Source organism: Mustela nivalis (genome assembly GCF_964662115.1).
Source record: "Mustela nivalis genome assembly, chromosome: 13".
Classification (NCBI taxonomy): domain Eukaryota; kingdom Metazoa; phylum Chordata; class Mammalia; order Carnivora; family Mustelidae; genus Mustela; species Mustela nivalis.
The window spans coordinates 41,198,080-41,219,342 of NC_139032.1; the positions used below are offsets into that span (position 1 = coordinate 41,198,080).

The window sequence follows — 21,263 nt, forward strand, 5'->3', positions numbered from 1 at the left end:
TAAAATAGAAAAAAAAAAATATATATATATATATAGAAAGGACTTTCCAGGATTTGAATACTCTATTTTTTTTTTTTAACTTTAATGACTATCTGTAAGGTGGGATTGGTGACATCAAAGAAAGTGAGATATGTTTTTAAAGACTATCGGAGATTTATTTTTTTATTTTTTATTTTATTACTATCTGAGATTTAAAGCACAAATTCAATAGGTTATAAGTATCTGTTTTAGAAAAATCAGCAACTACCCACTTATAAAAATTAATGCCAAAATATTACCTCTTTCACGGGGAGTCTATCTCTAAATGGGCATAATTTTGACAAAAATCCAGTTAACTTGATCAGTAAGGTAACCCAAACTATTCAAATAAAGTTACTTGGGGTCTACATTTTGTGTTTGGTGTATTTACTCAAATACCCCCGTAGTTGTGACACTTTGCTCATACCAATGAAATGAGCATGGTCTGTCAAAACTTCATAAGTGGTGTAGAAGTTAAAGCACGTGTTCCTGTAAACATCTATAAACATTCCCCCGTCCAAAAATGAATTGCTTTTATGTTTAAGGGGTATAGCATATTGACATGACTTACCTATATTGTGAAATGATTACCACAGTATTTTTAGTTAGCATCCATCAATTCATTTAAATATATATGTATACACACACACACACACACACACATACACACATATATATATTTTAAAGAAAAACAGTTGTTCTCCGTGTGATGACAACTCTTAGGATTTACTCTCTCAAGACCCTCCATGCATTCCTTAGAGCAGTGTTAACTATATTCGTCATGCTGGACGTTACTTCCCAGGACTTAATTATCTCATAACCAAAAGTTTGTACCTTTGACCACTTTCATCCAATTATCCCACCCCATATCTTCTTTTTTTTTTTCTACGAAAGAAAGTTTCAAACAAGAGACAAAGTCACCATGATTTTGCCTGGTTAATATCCATTGATATTTTATTCATTTTGCCAATATCTTTCCAAACTTCTGGTTCATTTCTCTGTTTTTCCAGCTCACATATGGTGAGCATAATTTATCCATTTCTTAAAGATTTTTTTCCCACTCAAACCAGTACTTTATTGTTCTGTCCTGCAGTGGTGACTTGTAGGACTTCTGAGACACGTTAAGTCTCTTCACCCTTTCTTTGAATGTCCTCAGTCTGCTGGATTTGGGTTTTGTGACTTGGCTCTTACCTCATTGTTTACTGTCATCTCCTGTCTGACAGTGACAGCAGATCCTAGAGCACAACTTCTTCCCTTCCTCTCACATCCAATATGGTAATTCTAATGGGCTGAGGGTTTAGATCTCAAAATGCCGAAGGTGTGTAATATGCAGATCAAGGGAAGGTTTGAGGGGCTGCCCCAGTCAATATCGAGCGCAAACAGAGCATGGGAGATCTGAGTTCTCAGCCTGCTCTGCCCCTAATGCCTTTACTGCTGTAACTGCAACCTTCATCGTTAGGAGGTATCAGGGCTTATTCAAGGATATCTAACATCTCCTTCTTTAAGATTCTTGAAACTACTGCGCAAACAGACTTTGTAAAATCCATTTGTGCTGGACAAGCACAAGTTTGAGTTCTTTTTTGTCTCTGCAAGGAGCAAAAATCCCCAAAGAGCAAGATGGGAAGGTAGCTGTGTTTAGGACAGCTTTCTTTATAAAAGAAACATTTAGGTACTGGTATGTTGATTACTTTACAAAAATGTTCCTTTTCCTTCATGCCCACATACATACAAAATAATGTAAACATTTTCTATATACATGTGTATAGAGAGAGATATAAAAATAAAATAAAGAAACACGTAAATAAAAATCTTTGGACAGCTCTGAAATTTGAAGGCATTCAAAGTGTAGTAATAAAAACAGAAACTTTCATTTTTCTAGTTAAAGAAATAAACATCTACTTCTTTGAAATGTTCTGATTAAGTATAGATGTATTTCAGGGTAACTCTTTAAGGCCAGGCCAGCAGGGGTTCCAGACACTGCTTTGGGAAAACAAAATGGTTTTATAGATAATGATTTATAATAATAGAATTACCAAATGTACAATGACTGCCTAAGGAAATGAGCAGATGAGATTACAATATGTAAATTCAAGAAATACCTAATCTAGGAGTCTAGCTCCTCTGGGTTGGAAAAATAATAAAACACCAGTGGAGAGGAAAGGAGATTGGAGATAAAGATTGAGTTGAGTTAGCTATCTGATTAGGGACAAGGAGGAAAGCAAAATTTGCTGTTCTTGAAACATGGGTGTTGCAAATGACCCTCTGTAAAGGATCATCAGGGAAGAGAGCTTCAGGAAACACAGCCCAGAATTGAATAATATCCCTGATACCAAATCAAAAACATACTAATATTAATATTAATTCTAATTAGAAAATCTAAAACCATCTCCTAAAATTAATTCATGAGAAGGTAAATACCCAAGTTGTGGAATGTTGAAACTATAAATTTTGTATCATAGAAGGAATGGATAATTTCCAGAATGCCTATTTTTCTTCCTTTGATATATGTCTTTTAATTAAGATTTTATTTTAATTCCAGTATTGTCAACATACAGGGCTATCATAGATTCAGGTGTCTGATATAGTGAAGAATCTCTGTTTTTAAGACAAAAAGGTGGAGAAGAAAACACAACGAACCTGAGAGGTAATGGGTCCAGGGAGGCAGGGAGGCCCATTGGGTAAATATAAACATTTAATGGTAGAGGAGGTCTTGGGGTTTAGAGAAAAATTATACTGAAGAGGTAACCCTGTATTGTCCAAAAGTATTTCTTTAAGAAAGACCGAACAAAAGGGATAAGGAGATCTTTTCTTTTTCCTTTCAGTTTGCTTTTAACTTACTGCTATAACTAGTAATTACTGTTCTTGGGGTAATCATTCTCATCCTTTCAAAATACAATGCATATTCATCTTTACCTCCCTTACACATCCTGGAAATGGTATTTGAGAGATGTTTTAAGTTCTGGACCAATCTGGTAAACAACATAAAGTGTACTTTGAAAGGGTTTTTATTACCGACAGATACACAGTCTCTTTCGAAAATATGATGAAAAAACTCCAATTGTCCCTTAAAACTTTTTTTGTTCTGAAATTTTTCTTAGTTTTATATCTCAAAAGAAATCACAGTTCTAGAGCTTAAAATAATTCCCTGGGACTAGAGTTTACCAAAATAACTTCAAAGTAATATGAACAAATTACTTTTGAACCTGCTTATAATGCCATGTTTGATCTACTAGATTATGATCTTTAATACCCTTGAATTAATATGAGATGGAAATTTTCCATCACTACTGTAATAGATTTTATAATAGTTATTCTAACACAAAATATCCTTCTCTTTGTACTATTTCTAAATACCATTTGTGTGTTCACATATGCAATCAACAAACACAGCGTAGAACTCACATTGTTTAGGTTTAGGTCCAGAGACATCAACTCAATAGAACTAAACGCTGCCATTTAAATTTAGGGACTTTCACATTTTTTAAAAGTTTCATTTATTTACTTTTAGAGAGGGAGAGAGAGAGAGCGAGCAGGGGGAAGGGCAGAAGGAGAAGAAGAATCTCAAGGAGACTCCCCACTGAGCAGGAGCCTGATGCAGGGCCTCATCTCATGACCCTGAGATCATGATCCTGAAATCAGGACTTGAGCTGAAACCAAGAAGTCTAACGCTCAACCCACTGAGCCACCCAGATGCCCCACTGACTTTCACCTTTTTTTTTTTAAAGATTTTATTTATTTATTTGACAGAGAGAAACACAGCGAGAGAGGGAACATAGCAGGAGGAGTGGGAGAGGGGAAGCAGCCTTCCTGCCAAGCAGGGAATCTGATGTGGGACTTGATCCCAGGACTCTGAGATCATGACCCGAGCCCAAGGCAGAGGCTTAGGGACTGAACCATCCAGGCAATTAAAAAGGTGACTTTCACCTTCTTAATAGAGCTTTGTGAGAAAGAGATGTGGGAAGGAATTGTCAGGGTTGTATGACACCTCACTGATATAAAAATGCAGGGCTTAAAGACTTGCTGTACAGGCGCCTGGGTGGCTCAATAGGTTAAGCGTCTGCCTTCGTTCAGCTCAGGTCATGAACCTGGAGTCCTAGGATCAAGCCCCACATGGGGCTCCCTGCTCAGTGGGGAGCCGGCTTCTCCCTCCCCCCGCTCATGCTCTCTCTCTTGCTTTCACTCTCTCTGTCTCAAATAAATTTAAAAAATCTTTAATAAAGACTTGCCATATGGGACAGTTGTATCTGGACGGAGACAGTGCCAATTTCTCTGAAGTTCTTTGATGAATGAAGAATGATTTAGTTACTGGGCTGTGGGGCTAATATGGGGGATAATACTTTGAGATGCAGTCTGGCCTAGACATTTCCAGTACAGTAAGTGCCCAAACAAATATTTGTTGAATGAATGAATTTATAAACTGAGAATCTGATTATATCTTAGGTTTGCTCTGAAAGATTACTTTGATTCCAACCCAAAAGAAACTTAGGGTCCATAATTTAATAAAAATTGCACTGTATCTTTGCTATGAAAGATACAAAGTACTCATACAAAGTTTTGAAACCTACTTTAGATTAGTTCAACACAAAATTAAGATAGGTGTGCTTCTCGATTCACCTGAGAGGAGATAGCCTCTGTCCTTAAGGGACTATTTTGGGAAGTATAATAAAAATGAAGTCTGCAAGCGAGTGATTTTGCTTCCCCAAATCTCTTGTTTTATCTGTAGAATGTAGATAATTATACATGCTTCCCTCACAGAAATGATGGGAGGGTCAAATAAGCTAGTATAGGTGAAGGAATTCTGTAAACTGTACTGTGTAATATAAAAGGAAGGCATTATTGGCAAGGAGGCACGTAGAACTAGGTCAGGCTACAGTAAGAGTCAGGGTGTAAACGTGCTTAAACCCAAGTCACAGATGAGATCTTAGGTCAAATGCAGGAGGAAGTAGCTAGACTTTTAAATTAATTCGAGCCTCAAGTTTATTACTGGGATGAGGGAATTGCATAATATTATTAGATTTATGAGAAAATTAATAGATGCATAACTAGTCTTTGTACTCTTTGTACTCACCATTAAAACCCAGCTGCAATTAGGTGGATCAATAAAATAAAATATATATTGGGGGTTAATGTAGGTTGGTCACCAGGAAGATACCAGTATTATTACAAATTGCCATGATTTCAAAAGAAATGAATTTTGACACCAAAAAGCAAGAGATCATAGTATCAGAGTAAAGACAGTCCTTCTAAGAAAATATACTCAGTGACCTGAGGCCAACAGTGATGAAGGGATGGAAAGATATCACTCAGTACACATGGACTTCACTCTTCTCATAACAGGAAGAACCAGTTAGAGCTTCATTATAGGCCAACAGAGTTAGCTGCATTGTCCTCTGAGGACCACTGGAAGAGGAACAATAAGGCTGCCTTTAAGCTTGAGGTTTGGGGTTCTGTTGCTCTGCTCACCTGTATTTCATCAACGAATCCCACAACAATTTGATCGGGGTAACCTTGGATAGAGTGTAACTGCTCTCCTGCACTCCTCCTCATTTTGGTCAGTATACACAACCACACCCTCCTCTTCCTCGGAACATGCTGTGATCTTCTCTGTGCTGAATCAGAGAGCTTTTCATTCCACACAGAGCCCTTTCTTCAAGAAGGAAAAAAGATCTATACCACTCTTCCTACTTGGGCTATCAATGCATTCAGACACAATTTAAATAAAAGTAGGACACCCATTTATTTGGGTGGAAGAATGGCTTCATTGTCTCTAAATATACAGCAATATGGGAAGACATGCATTTAGACAATAATTATTTGTAAAATCAAAAAATAGTTTACCTTACTTTATACTACACCCACTCATCAACAAAAACCTGAAAGTCACTGATTAAACTCTATAGCACTCTTACTTAAGACATGAAATACATCAGTGAAAAAAGGGGGTTGATTTGACCAGTTTTTGAAAAGACTTAAAATATATATATATATACATATATATATATGTATATATATATTTTTTTTATTTTTATTTTTATTTATTTGACAGACAGATCACAAGTAGGCAGAGAGGCAGGCAGAGAGAGAGAGGAGGAGGCAGGCTCCCTGCTGAGCAGAGAGCCCGATGTGAGGCTCGATCCCAGGACCCTGAGACTATGACCTGAGCTGAAGGCAGATGCTTAACTGACTGAGCCACCAAAACAACATAGACTCTTAAAATATTTAATTAGCTCTCTAAAAATCTGGTTATGGGGTGCATGGGTGGCATGGTCGGTTGAGTGTCTGACTTTTGGTTATGGCTCAGCTGGTGATCTTGGGATTGTGGGATCAAGCCCAGAGTGGGACTCAGCCCAGTGTCTGCTTAAGATTCTTTCTCCCTCTCCTTCTGCTCCTCCCCAGCCCACCTTCTCTCCCTCTAAAATCAATTAATCTTAAAAAGAAATAAAAATCTAGTTATAATTTAGATACAGTAAAATGCATCCATTTTAAATATTCAATTCAATGAATTTTTACAGTTGTATATTTCTATGTAACAACCCACCCAGAGCAAGACATGGAACCTCTCCATCACTCTAGAATCTTACCTCATTCTACTTTTTAATCACCCTACAATCCCTACCAGGGATAACTGTTTTTGTTTTTGTTTTTATTTCTTTCACCAACTAGTAAATTAGTTATTCCTATTCATGTAAACAAAATCATACAATATGCATTTTTTTTATGTTGGGTTGCTTCCTCTACAGGTTTTTGAGATTTATTCACATTGTTGGAGGTTTTAGCAGTTCATTCCATTTTATCATTCATAAAATGATCAGAAAAAGAATATTTGTCTATTTCCTTGTTGATAGAGAAAATATAAAGAACCCTTATAAATCAACAACAAAAAGACAAATGACCCAAACTATTATTATTTTTTTGAGATTTTATTTATTTATGTGACAGAGTGAGTGAGAGAGAGAGAGCATGAGATGAGCAGGGGGAGGCAGAGGGAGAAGCAGACCCCTCGCTGAGCAGGGAGCCCGAGGCAGGGTGTCACCCCAGGACCCTGGAATCATGACCTGAGCTGAAGGGAGATGCTTAATCCACTGAACCACTCAGGTACCCCATACCCAAACTATTATTATTCTTTTTTTTAAAGTTGTTATTAAATTCTTGTGAAAGAATTCTTTTTCTAGTATATTTTTTTTAACTTTTATTTATTTAAGTAATCTCTACACCCGTTGTGGGGCTTGAACTCATGGCCCCAAGATCGAGAGTCACATGCTCCTCCAACTGAGCTACCCCTTTAGCACAAATATTTATCTCTTTCAGGTAAATACCTAGGAGTAGGGATGTTAAGCCACAGGATAAATGTACATCACCTTCTTTTAAAAACTCCCAGACAGCTCTACAAAGCGGTTGTACCCTTTTATACTGCCACCAGCATATATGAGAACTCTTTAGGTATTGTCAGTCTTTGTGATTTTATCCTGGGCGGGAAGAGGTATTTCACTGTGGTTTTCATTTGCACTTCCCTGATGTCTAATGCGGATGCATCTTTTCATGCACTTATCAACCAATTATATATCTTTCCTTATGAAGTCTCCAAGTCATTTGCTATTTTTTTCATCAGGTTGTCTTTTTGTTCTGGTTGCTAGGAATTGTTGGTATTTTCTGGGTTTGAGACCGAGATCAGCTGGACGATTGGAGATAAGCTTTGCCAACTGTGGTTCACCCTTTCGATTTCTTAACAGTGTTTTTAGATAAGCAGAACTGCTGGAATTTGATGAAGTGCAAGGTCTGACTGCCCTTCACCAGGGACTTCTCTCTAGTCTCCATTTCCAGCCATGGGGAATATTAGTCTAATTGCACTGTTCTGGATAATATCCAGGTGGGCAAAAAAGGGGGGGGCACGGATAGGTATGTATGCATTTTTAAAGTCCTTCTGGGCTAGATAAATTTTGTTGTCATGATCTGACCACAAGTCATCCTTCACTAAGTGTTCCATGACCCTCCGACACTTTGTCCGACTTGTCTGGTTTCATAATCATCACTGTCTCTGGCATTGTCATAAGTCTGATACTATAAGACCTTTCATTGCTATGTATTTTCCAAATCAGTGGACAGGAATCCGTACTTAGTTTTTTGTTTTTTGTTTTTTTTTAAAGATAGAACTTGCAAGGCTGCCGACCCAGAAAAATTCCTCTGACTTTCTCCAAAAGACCAAAAGAGGCTAGAACATAAAATTTCTGCAATCACAGTTTTCACTTAGAGAGATAGGTTACTACACATTATCAAGGTCAATCTCAAATCCATTCTGAACTATAGAGCTCTCCTGGGTTTCCTAAAACAAAACCAAGTAGTTATTGGACACTCAACGCTCCAAAGAACGCAGCAACCCTGCAATTGCATGAGGAAATAGAAAGAGTATGAAAGAAAACATTACTTAATGTGAAAGAGGGTTTCTTACTGTTCCTTGCAAGCTCGGGCAGCTGAGTTCCAGGTGCCTTTCTGCTCCGTGACCAGGGAATGGCAGTACCCTGAGTGACGATACCACCCAGCTGGGCAGGATTTACCTTCCACCACCTGAAAAATATTGTCCATGTTCACATCATGGTCTTTACCCTCTAGAGTCTCCTCTGCACAGAGTCCCACAGTCCCTTAACTTGACTAGAGTAGTTCTGTCACCAGAAATGACCTCAGCCCTTATCCCCATTCTCCACCTTGAGGGATGCCATGGCGTTTTACAGAAAACACTACTGAAGTCAGCACTGTTTCGACTTTACACTTTTGACATTCTGATGATTAAAGAAAAGGAGTAAACATCTGCTTTAATCGTATCAATTAATGAACGTGTTTTGTGATTTGTGAAACACCCCTTGGGCCGTATTTTCCTCTTCACCTTCAAAGCAGAACGAGGGCAGGAGGATGTAGCCTGAGCTCTCAGATCCTTTCCTGTCTACCAGTTTATCACAGAGCATAATGCAAGCAGACTGCCTTCACGGCCCGTCCTGTGTCCCACCTTGGTACGGGGGCTCCAAGCTTTCCAGGCAATTCCGTCGCACTCGTACAGCTCTTGGAGGTTTTCTTGAAAGTGCAAAAGTCCCCTTAATTCCAGCGTGCAGTTCTTTGGAAATGAGGGCAGCGGGTCCTATGGGAAGGCAAGGTAATGTAGATGGACTTCACGTGAGCTGATCACACACTCACCCCTTTCAGGTCTTCGTTTGTTAGATAGCATTTGTGTTCAGTGAGTGATCCCCAAGCCTGAAGCCTGGTTCATGGCCCAGCAAACAGCCTGTTGTAGGATGAATAAGAAGTAAGAAGATTTTCCTACCTGTCTGGGGAAGTGTGAGTCGGTTGTGGATTCCACCTTATCTGCCAATTTGCTTGTCTTTTGTGTCTGGCTCATAATCAAGACTTTGGCCTTGCTTATGTGGGATGGGGAACCGTCTTCCTCCAGCGGCAGGGAAACCATTCCGTGATACTGGAGGAAACCAGAAAACCATAATAAAGAGAAAGCAAACACCCAGAGAACAAATAAAAATGTCTGTTGGAAAAATAAGCAATTAAAAAATTGCGTTAATGTGGAAAGATAAAAGGTTTTGTTTTGTTTTGTTTTTCCTCACCACCCAAGCCTTGAAAACAAATGTCAAAACAAGCTCTTAAGAGAAACGCATAAATACAGAAGAAATTTTTTTAAAAAATAGTTTCACTAAATATTTTGCATTCATAAATACAAGAAATTTAGGAATTTTCTCAGACTATGCTTACATTATAGATGATGTCGGTTCCATTTCTATAAACGGAGGATGGAAGGACCTGAAATCAAGACAGTACAAAACAGGAACAAAATTGGCTGAGATAATAACCAGCATCAGGGTGAAACCCTTTCAGTTAGATCTTATTAGTGTCGAAAAAAATGGTAGAACATGTGTTGCTTAAGACTTTCCATGCCAAAATCATTAGAATTTTTAAAATCATTAGACTTAATCCCAACTTACCAGTGTTGATTCACACACTCATAGTTTGTTATGGAGAAAAGACATCCTTATTTTCCTGGCATATTTATAGTACACAGAGGTCCAAGAAAACTTCACACACACACACACACACACACCCACACACTCTCACACAAACATCCACTCATGAGAATGTGCTTAGTTAGAATCCTGTGTCAATAAGGTCAAAGCCATGGTTTCCACACCCAAGTAGATCACTTAATCTCATTCTATTCTAGGGTCACTGGTTATCTGCTGTCTGTTTTGACCACAAAGGCACCAAAGCAGATATCAGATGGATGAGTCAATACATTCATCCCTTTAATTAGTATAAGTTAAGGAAGTGGGCAGCGTTATGATATCTGTATCCAAAAGGCACTGCATGGGGGCACCTGGCTGGCTGAGTTGGTGGAGCCTCAGACTCTTGACCTCGGGGTCCTGGGTTTGAGCCCCATGATGGGTGTAGAGATTACTCAAAAATAAAATCTTTAATAAAAGGGGGGGGGGCGGGTATCGCATGCTTGTGCAAGGAACCGTGGTTCCCATTCACTATGCGAATCAGCTTCATCAGTGTCTTAGAACACTTATTAATATATTTTTTTATTCTTTTACAATGTCCTTCATACCTTCGATCCCAGAAGTTCCCCGTCCTTACCGTTTTGCCATTCCCCCGGGTCCTAAGCTTCATACGAGAAAGATCTGGAGACTGAAAACCCTGTTGAATGTCTCCCCTAGTGACTGCCGGCCGCTTGGAGGTTGGAAGGGGTCGTCTTTCCAGATGAAAGGAACCAGAATTGGTGGGTGAGGAAGACCTGGGGGACAGCGGGTGCCAAATGTTCTTCTCCCGTGCGCTGTGCTTGTTGGGGCTGATGGAATATGAAGGCTGGCACTGTCCTGGGGGCATGAATGATGGCCAGTCAGTTCATTGTACACCAACAGGCAAGTGATCCGCATCAACACAGCCCCTGCAGCAGCAAGGGCCTTAAACTGAGATGGACGGTTTCTCCCCAGATGTTGCCTCTTTGCCATTTGCCAGAAACTCCTTTGCTCTCCTTCGCGGCCATGCAGGAGAGCTGCGCCCTTCTGCACCTCTGCCGGGTGGTTATGAAGTTATAAAATTGATTTCACAAACGCCAAATGGAAACCACTGTCATAATTTTACAATCAGACCCTGTACTGGGGAAACTGCCTCAAGTCCCTTCATATTATAGCATTCCTCAGGCTTCTTCACTGATCAATTGTCAGTTCGTAAACACTGCAAAGGCTCAGCCTTTCCTGGGTCTCCTTCAGGCACTGGGATTGCCTGAAGAAGCGAAATCAAGTCACAGTTACAAAAAATTAGCATTCGACTGTTACTGAACAAAGAGCCAGAAAGTCTTAATGGAACTACTTCTATTGGAAACACTTCCAATTCATAGGACAAAAATCTAAACCCCCAACCCTCACCCTCCCGTGGCTCTTGTGTACTTCATATGTAAAGTAAGTATTTCACATATTTTATGTACTTACTGAGACCAGAAAGTTCTACTGAAAAAGAAATCAATTTGGCCATAAAGGTGATGGGGAAAGATGTTGTGGAAATAGGAGCTTCATGAAGGCAAGGGGATAGCGTTTATTTTCATTATAGGAGAAAGAAGAGGGGAGAGTGGATTTCAGGCAGGGAAACATACCGCGGGGCATGACAGGTGTAAAAGCAGAGGTCTGAGTCCATGCGTGGTAACTGAATGCTTGTCAAATGCTAACCAGACACCTAAGTAGAAAGTATTTAGCAGAGAAAAAAAAAAAAAAAAAAAAAAATCAGAGCACCAAGGCCTGTGCTCGGTTTTTATTTTGTTTAGTTCACAGGTTGTTCTTTTACTTATACTGTCCAGGACCTACTTGGTTCTGCAACCCAAGGTTATTCATTAATATTCCCCAGCTGCTCCTGAAGCCCCCAGCCACATGTATCTTTCACATCAATTTCTCTCCAACTCCTTCCTCTCTTAGAATTTTCCTGGTTACACTACAGTGGGGATTCAGATTTGAGGCATTAAGAGCTCTCTTTAACAGAGGAAGATAATTACAGCCCTACAAATTCTGGGAGAAAATAATTGTCGATAGATTCTCACCAACATTGTCTCCCCCTCGGTGAGAACAACAAACGGGTAGGGGGAAAAAAAAGCAACCATGCCACTGACTTGTTGCTTTTCTCAAACCTAGTTCTTAGCAGGAGGAAAACCACATGAAGCAGAAAGCAGAATAAAGGGCCTACAGCATGACCGAGGTTGCTTTCTTGACAAGAAATTAAGCATTTTGATTTGAAGGCGTTATCAAGCACATTGGCTGTTGAAAGCAAGCAGCTAGAGCGCCAGGACAGTTCCTGATTTCAAGATGAGGATCAAAGAATACCTCCTTTTGAGTCCAAAATTTTCACTGCAGCTTTTGTCTTTGTGCCAAGAACCGCATTCACGGGGGAGTTCAGAATCACTTCAAAGGCCTCATCGTCTTCCTCTAATCCGTCATAGGTAATTGCTATATTCCACATCTTCGTTGACATTCCTACAAGAAGTAAACATTTTAATTACTCTTTAATTGCTATTTCAATCACCTAGGTGTCAGAGAAATATATTAATTAACATGTCTACAGCTAGGCGGCAGGAGCCCGAGCGAGCCATTGTACTGTTAGCAACTCGCTTGAGTCCCGCTGTTCTCCCAAATAATATTAAAAGACCACATTTGTTCCTGGACAATGATGATTCCGTTTCAATGCAAACACTGTAACAAAAAAGTAAGCTGCATTATGCAAGAGATGAACAAAAAAAAAGAAAGAAAGAAAGAAAGAAAGAAAGAAAGAAAGAAAGAAAGAAAGAAAGAAAGAAAGAAAAGAAAAAGGTTAGGAGATGAGATCCAAGACTTATGCTGCCCCCCTGCCCTACTGGCCCCCCACAACCGGTCCCCTTCTCTCCTTAAGAATAAACAAGTACCACAATCTTACAATCTTAATAGTTCCAAAAATCTTAAGAGGTTGGTACTGACAGTGAAAACTGATTATCGGAGGGTACTTCATGCTATTCATGGAACCCTTGAAGTGATTGATTTCCAAAGACAGCTGCCTCCATCGGCGGCTCCACTTCCTGAGATCCTTCTAGCCCACAAATGCTTTTTCTAATGATGTCATACTCAGTATTTGATACCTTTCTCAAGAGAATTTATGGGTTGGGGGCTTTTAGAAATATACTGGGCCCATTCCCCCCCCCTCCCCTTTTTCTGTCTGCCTCTGCTCATGGAGTTATAGTCAAGCTTGGTTTTGATGTTACAAACATAGCCCCAGCCTTTCTGTCACCACAAAGATGGGGCACAAAGCAACCCCAGAAACACAAAATATTAAAACTGGAAGAAACGTGTGAGATTGTCTGATCCTGACCCATTTCTGTGACGCAGATTACAGGATATCTCCCTTAGTTTATTTAGAAGGGAACGTGATGGAAGAAAAAAAAAAAAAGTACAGTTTAGTGGAGAAGAAGGTTTAAGTTCAAGGGGGAAAAAAGATAACAAACGTATGGTTTAGCTTTCTAGGACTGTTTTTGGAAAATTTACTCCCTGGCATTTACTCACTGGCTCTTAGAGGGCTTTTATTCCCAGAAGCCCATCTGTAGAAGCGGTCATATATATATATATATATATATATATATATATATTTATTATTATTATGTTTTCCCCTAGCCTTCCCTTCTGAAAATTTGGATTCCTTTCTCTCTGCACATTGTTTGCTGCCGATTTATGTCTCTCCATCGTGCCGTCTATATGACAGTCTCCTTTTTGAAGATGTGTCACATACAGATTTCATGATCTAATCAACATTTCCTCAATCCTCTGAAGAATCCATTGGAAGGATGAAACTGTTCCCTTATCCTACTCCTGGCTGCACTTAGGGGGGGGGGGAATAAAGTGTAGCTGAAATAATTTTATTAAAAAGAACACCAACAACAACAGGCTGACAACCAATTTGTTAAACTTTCAGTATCAACTGAATCCATAAATCAATTACTTTCCTAGTCTTTGCAAAAATAGAAGTTGAAACATCTAACATAAACTGCCATATAATTCCTACCTCCTGGGTGGATGGATCAAAATATACATTTTGTATCTATTTCATACTTACCTTTGCGTTAGATGCTATGGAGAATGCCATGTCCTGACATAAAGGAATTTAAAACCTCTTTGAATAGACAAGATGTAAATACCAGAAAAGGCCACTATGCAAGGCTATGCAATGATTGGCTGCCAAAAGGTGCAGACTAGATGGTGAATATGTGGGCCTCAGAGTTCAGAGGCTTCGGAGGGAGGGAGTGGGAAGACAGCACATGCAAAGGCAGGAAGGTAGAGGAGCAAAGGCCTTGAACAGGGAAGGCTGAGTGGGTGCACAGGCTAGAACAGAGCTCACACCAGGGAACGGGAGATGGAAAAAAGCAAAGGCAGTTTGTGGCCAGGCTGCAGAGAGCCCTGGACACCAGGTGGCTGGATTCAGACCTTAAACCATAGGCAACAAGGAAGACTCTTGAAAATGACGGTCTTAGAAAAATCAATCTCAGTGTTACACAGGAAGACTTAGGGACCTGGGAAGATGGGCAAAGAGGCTAGAAGTGGGGAGACCACATAGGCAGCTGTTGTAATAAAAAAGGCAGGAAGGCATAAGAGACAAGACTGTGAAGAAGTTTAATGTTCAGAGAACTGTTTTGACTCTCAAAGCCCCCAAAGTTAAGCATTATTCAAATAAAACTCCAATACCAAAAAATAAATAAATAAAAATTAAGGGAAAAAAAAATCCAAGTCCCAACCACTTGCCTTCTTATTATTAAGGGTCATTTAAAAAAAAATTAAACCCCAACCCCCTCCCCAAAATAAAGTTTTTCTAAGACCTTATGGAATAGAACCAGATGGTTAGAGCAAATCTCTTCTAAATTTCATTTACGTACTTTCTGATTGGTTTGCTTGCATTCCACTTTTGTTTCCATGCTTACCAGGTGAGCATAGGTTAATGAGATTGACAGTAAGAACTTTCTGGGTTTTTCTTTCTCCTTCCTCTCCCATTTTCAAGGTGTAAAGTAGTTGTTAAATCACTGAGATTATAAACAATTTCAGAAGCCTTGAACTGGCCTCCTGTTCCCATAAAACAAAAGGTGCTGAAGAAAAGGTGTCACCTTACGCAGACACAGCCCACTTTAGAGTAGGTCAATTCCTGGATATTTTCCTGCAAAGCAGACTTCACTACTGAAAGCTGTTTCCTCAGTGCTTTTAAGTAAATGCCATGTCAGAGATCTGTTCCTTTGGAAAACATTTTGACTCTTAGGAATGATTTAGTCTCAATTAAGAAAGCAGCAACCTTTCAAGAACACATACTGAAAAGGAAAACAATCATTTTCTCAAGAATATTTACATTTCGAATCAATCAGTCACCATAGCTGAATGCAAAGTAGGCAGGTTCCGTTTGGGTTTCGGTACAGCAGCAGCGAGGCATAGCTCTCTAGACTGAAAAGTCATGTGTTTCTTTCCGGCACCCTTCCCAAAGTTCTCAAACCTTATAATATCCCGCAATTTTTAATTTCTCACTCTGTTTCTTCACCCATTGCGGAGGCTACGTTTTTTGAAGAAGCAGATTGCTCCGGGCAAAAGCAGTGGGGGTGGGGAACCAGACCCAGAAGAGGTAAGGCTTAACAACATGGGAGTAAATAAACATTGACAGAACCTGTGAACATAGGGAACTTTTAAATACCCAAAATTAAGACTTCAGTTTATGAAACCACTCTGGCTAGTTCATTCCTAAAACAATGAGCAAGGAGGTATTGTTTCTTTTTAACTTACAGGATTTTTTTTTTCTTAAGATGTCTTAAGATGACCAGTGAGAGCCTCCAGAAGTCATCAGTATCTACCCAAAACAGCATGTAAACTCTTGTAGACAGATTGGTCTTTATCTTATCCAGTGGGACCTCCTAGAAGTAAATTTCAGAGCCTCCTCTGACTGAGATACTTTCTAGTTGCTATCAATCCAAATGGAGCACCTGGCAGGCTGCTTGAAATCTACTGAAAGCCCAAATCACTGGAGTCCTTGGGACAGACAGGCCTCCAATAATAAAGAGGACATATGGCAAAGACTCTTGGCTCTCTCCAAAGTGGAAAGGTTTGAACTGCCTTAACATGAAGTACAAAGGGGGCTCACACAATGCAAAAGCACCCAAATCTTTCATCTTCAGGTTGACCAGAACACTCTTGTGTTGCCTGCAGCAATCTGTGAGTAACCATTGAATACATCGTGGGAAGAGCTCTCCTACAAAGCAGGTCACTTGAGGAAGAAACTTAACACGAGTCAGAAATGGAAATATCACAGGAAGGAGGCCAGTCATAATATTTGGGTAGTTTCGTGTCAAATTTAAGGTTCATTGTTACAGGTTGAGGTGGGTACTCAAAATCTTTACATCGAAATCTTAATTCTTCATACTTCAAAACATGACCTTATAAATAAGGTCACTACAGAAGTAACTGGTTAATATAAAGTCATAATAGAGTGGGTCTCTAATCCATTATGATTGGTGTCCTTATAAAAGGGGAAAAATTGTACACAAACCCACACACAAGAAAGCCCTGTGGGGACAAGGGCAAGACTGCTGTAGATACAGCAGAAGCCAAGGAATGCCAGGGATTCCAGCAAATCACCAAAGCGTGGAAGACGGGCATGGAACAGATTCTCTGTCACCTCCCCTGGGAAGGAATCGGTGCTGCTGACTCCTGGATCTTGAGCTTGTGGCCTCCAGAACTGTGAGAAAATACAGTTCTCTTTTTAAGCTACCGGGTTTGTGATATTTTATGAGGGCAGCCTTTGCAAACTAAACTAGTCACAAAGCATCATGCTATTTGTGGTGAAGGGCAGAGAGGCATTTCTTCTCTATGTTTGCTACGAAGGTTGTCAATTTTGGAATGGTGATAATACTTGGGCCGCTTTGTTTTGAATCATCATGTGTCAGTGACCGATAACGGCAAGAGTTGTGACTTGGTGGAATGTTCTCAGAGTGCAGAACACCTCCCCTATGGGAGAGCACGAAGCAACAGGCCCCAGCTGCTTTGTAAGTCCTTTTCTATTTGTCCACAGACAAGGGATCCAGGTCCATCCCAGACCAGAGAGAAAGAGAACCATGTGTGCCATGAAGGACAGCTACCTGCACCTTCAACAGAAACCAGGAAAGGAAGGTGTGGCTCCAGGAACGGTTCATCAGGCACCGTCTCCCAGAAGTATGTTGGTCCTTTACCCTGATGTCCCCTCCTCCTCCTCCTTCTGCTTGCTCAGAGTACCTCTCCTCTGGGAAGTCTTCCAGGATTCCTCTTAGAACAATGGCTCATCTTTTGGGTCCCACTGTACTTAGTGAGTTGTTTTCATGTCTCTATTTCCCACATGATAGAACACCTTTGAGAGTAGGCACCATACTTTTATATTCCCTTTTGCACCTGGCAAAATATTTTCCACAGATTTAAAACAAAATATGTGTGATCTAATTAATCTTCCCTGGAATCCCCTCATTTCAACCTATTCCAAGAGAAATCATTTAGAAATGGCCTCATGCAAATATGATTTTCCGAAAATTTCCATCAAAGTATGAGGCAATTATATTAGCCCAGCTTTATGTTAGGACTCCAAGTAATTTTTTATTTTATTTTGGGGGGGGTTAGAAGGGGGAATGGGGGAAAGGGAGAGAGAAAATCTTAAGCTGGCTTCAAGCCCAGTGTGGAGCCCAATGTGGGGGTCGATCTCACAACCCTGAGACCATGACCTGAGCCCAAAACGGAAGTCTGACATTTAATCAACTGAGTTACTCAGGTGTCCTCAAATAGTTTTTTAGATGACACCCTTTCCTGGGTGTTTTGGATGTTTGCTTTGATATTTTATATTTATTTGTTATGAGCTTTCTTTTCATTTTAAATAAATATTCACTTGTGATGAAGTGAAATATGAGGGACAAAAACTCAAGTCCAAACTGATCTCTCGTAGAGTAGCTGAACTAAGTCCCCATGCTCGCCACACATTCTTCCACAAACAGGAAACAAACTGCAGACATGAATCATACCTGGGTCAAACTGAATCAGTTTAGACGGAGTCAGAGTGAAGTCTTTTCCAACTGTAGCTGACACTTGGTTGACCTTAAGAAGAACAAAATGTCCTTTTTAAATAAAAATAATTATTTTTAAGACAGAAACATCTACTCTAGTGTCATAATAGATTAAACTCTTGGTTTTTTGTTTGTTTGTTTTTTTAAGGAGGCTCTACACCTCACTACCCAAAATGGGGCTTGAACTCATAACCCCCAGAACAAGAGTTGCATGCTCTTCTGGCTGAGCCAGCTAGACACCCCAATTCATGTTCTTTAGTCTGTTTTTAACATAAAGGGTTTTTTTTTTTCAATTATAATAAACCATTTTGATCTAAGCTACATGGATCTTCCTTAAACTTAACCTTTTCTTAGACGAATATCAATGGAAGTCAAAGTAAAGCTCTTTTTTCTCTCTTTTTCGCTTCTTTATAAATGATTCAGTCATTGGAGAAAGCAGCATAAATTTTAAGCACCACTTTTCTCTTTCTTATGAAGTTCTATTTATCTCATCCCCTTCCTTCCACCCCAAACTGGCTTTGAATGGTGCCTCAGACGAAAGGGGGGAGAAGGAGAAGCAACAGCAGGGGCTACCCACAAGTAGCTTTGGGGTGTCTTACGAGTTTCAGGGCATTGAATGCCTTAGACAAGTTGACCTGAAACAACTCTGGTCAATTTTCCTGTAAGGATGAAACCACTGCTCTTCACAGAAATAGATGTATGCCCCATGGGGGTGGCCGACCTGATGAATGGCCACACAAAATCAATCCACACACACAGTGGAGGATTTCGAATCTCCATGAAATAAGTCATTAACAACAACAACAAAAGTGGTGCTCATCTGCAGAGACTGTTTGCTGATCTCCTGTTCCCCACTTCCAGGGCAGAAAACCAGAGGCGATTTAGGGCTCTCAAGTCCCGGCCTTATCTTCCCAGGAGGGAGCCTAAATCTGCGTTAAGAAAAGTGTCCTTGGTTAGTGTGAAAAAGAAGTCATCAGATGAGAACCCGGTGTAAGCACAAGAGACAGCTGTTACTTTGCCCTTTCTTAGACATTTAAGATGGCCAAGAATGTGGGTTAATATGTTTCTTTACCTTCATGCCAAGAAATGAAGCGCACCATGGAAAACTTCAAAGTTCCTATTTTTTTTTTGGCTTTAAACATTCCCTCCATTGCTCATCAAAGGCTCTAAGACCTGAGAATGGGTCTGCCGTGGAAATGTGTTGGAGAGGGAACTTCCTGCTAAGCTTCCATTTACGCTTTGCCCACAATGCCAAGGCTCCTCCTGCACAACCTTGCATTGTGAAAAGGCAGCCCATTGTACACCTGTAGCCACCATATGCCGGAAGTTACATTCCCTGCAGGCTTCTTGCACATGCAATTACTTAGCATTTTACCACCACTGAGTTGACAGAATCCGATGTGGGAAAAGGAATGGTCTGAGGCACGCTGGTGGGAGCAATCAGCCGCGTGAAGGTGCGCACTTCAAACCAGGGCTAACAATGCAGGGGAAAGTGCTTTCTCTTCCCCTGCTTCTGGTCAAGCAGCCAATATGCTCTGGTATACAGTGGCATCAGTGCTCTGGGAAGAGCTGTTTCTGAAGACTCGGGGCAGTGTTTGATAAAGGCTTGTACACTCACCGGCAGGATCGCGGTGCGCATGCAGCTGAAGTAGACAAAAGGTTCCATGTCACGCTATGTATGTTCTTTCTACCTGGCCAGGTGAATGGTGTGTGGCCCCAAACTCTAGACATAAGCATATTATGCTTTCTATAGATGACCAAAGCATCATTTAAATACTGTTCAGGCAGATATCTTTTGGTACAAATGATCTGCTGGGAAATTATAGGGCGTACCTAGTTGTCTGATGTTTCAGAAACAAAGCACCCACAGATCTGGAGTGAAAAAGTCCATATCCACTGGAAAGATCAATACTAAATGTGGATATGGTACAACTGGGGTGCACAAGGGTCTGAGGGTGATTTGAATGTATCATTGTAATGTAATGATGTAATGATGTGATGTAACCTATTGTAATGATACAGTGTATCATTGCAACAGAGACTGAACTTAGATGGCCATTTTTTCCAGAAGCTGATATCACTGCCTCTTTCATGAGATTGAGGAGTAGAGTCTCCAAGGCTCATTCACCATTGTTAGTTGGTGGAAAGCTTTTCAAGCTGTCATTCTCTTGAAATGTTACTGTGATAGTGACTCCTAAAAAGATCCTTCAGTTCTAGAAGCCATTAAGTTGTGCTCCATGATCCAAGCCAATGGCAAGGAATAAAAATACAACTAATCTCTAAGTGATTACTGAATATTCTTTATATTTTGGAGGCCTGGATTTTTTTTTTTTTTTTAAGATTTTATCTATCTATTTGACAGAGAGAGAGATCACAAGTAGGCAGTGAGACGGGGGAAGCAGGCTCCCCACTGAGCAGAGAGCCCAATGTGGGGCTCCATCCCAGTACCCTGAGATCATGACCTGAGCCAAAGCCAAAGCCTTAACCCATTGAGCCACCCAGGTGCCCCTCGGAGGCCTAGATTGATATGTGCGCTCTTAATTTTAACTTGGGTGACTCTTTAGATAAGTTTGTCCTTGATTTTCCTCATCCACTAACACCACAAGAAGTGATCCTGGTGCCATACTAAGAGAAAGCCATCAGGGGGCTGAAATTTGCTCTGGAGACCTCATAAGGTCTTGCATACAAGCTTTCTTTTCCAAAGCAGACTTTGGCCTGAGTTCACTAGGTTGGATATATCTTGCTGTAAAGTCAAACTTCCAGACTTAATGACCAGATTTAAAAACAAAAAATGGGTTTAAAATGCCTTATCTAGAAGCTAATGAAGCTAGATAAAGGGTGGACGGACAAGAAAATGTTAGGTATAGAATCTCTAAAATAATGGGGTAATCCTGCAATTTGAAATTTCCGTGGTTATTCTGGTTTTCTTCTTAAGAAAATAATTGAAAAGCACCAACCAGCAGCCCAAGTTTTAGCCTGACACTTCACATTTTAGAGTTGTTACCTTCACACTCACGAAGGCGGAGTCCATGGAATATCCCCTTCTGGTAATTTCCAAAGACAACATGCCCACATTCTCACAGACCTCGTATTCAGTCTGTGACCATTCGATGTGAGACCACTTCAGTTCCAAACT

The 21,263-nt window shown here is 40.2% G+C and overlaps 1 protein-coding gene across 3 annotated transcripts in view; it reads right to left on the reverse strand.

Annotated features, from left to right (window-relative positions):
- The window catches only part of FREM1 (FRAS1 related extracellular matrix 1), a 187,797-nt gene that overhangs the window by 12,324 nt on the left and 154,210 nt on the right, over positions 1-21,263 (reverse strand). For all 3 annotated transcript variants that reach the window (XM_082695032.1, XM_082695031.1, XM_082695033.1), the window contains 8 exons: positions 21,132-21,261; positions 18,086-18,158; positions 12,381-12,530; positions 10,648-10,886; positions 9,766-9,813; positions 9,329-9,478; positions 9,017-9,145; positions 8,465-8,580 (listed from right to left, as the gene is read on the reverse strand). In XM_082695032.1, coding sequence (XP_082551158.1) covers positions 8,465-8,580; positions 9,017-9,145; positions 9,329-9,478; positions 9,766-9,813; positions 10,648-10,886; positions 12,381-12,530; positions 18,086-18,158; positions 21,132-21,261 — 1,035 coding nt within the window. The remainder of the gene's footprint in view (positions 1-8,464; positions 8,581-9,016; positions 9,146-9,328; positions 9,479-9,765; positions 9,814-10,647; positions 10,887-12,380; positions 12,531-18,085; positions 18,159-21,131; positions 21,262-21,263) is intronic.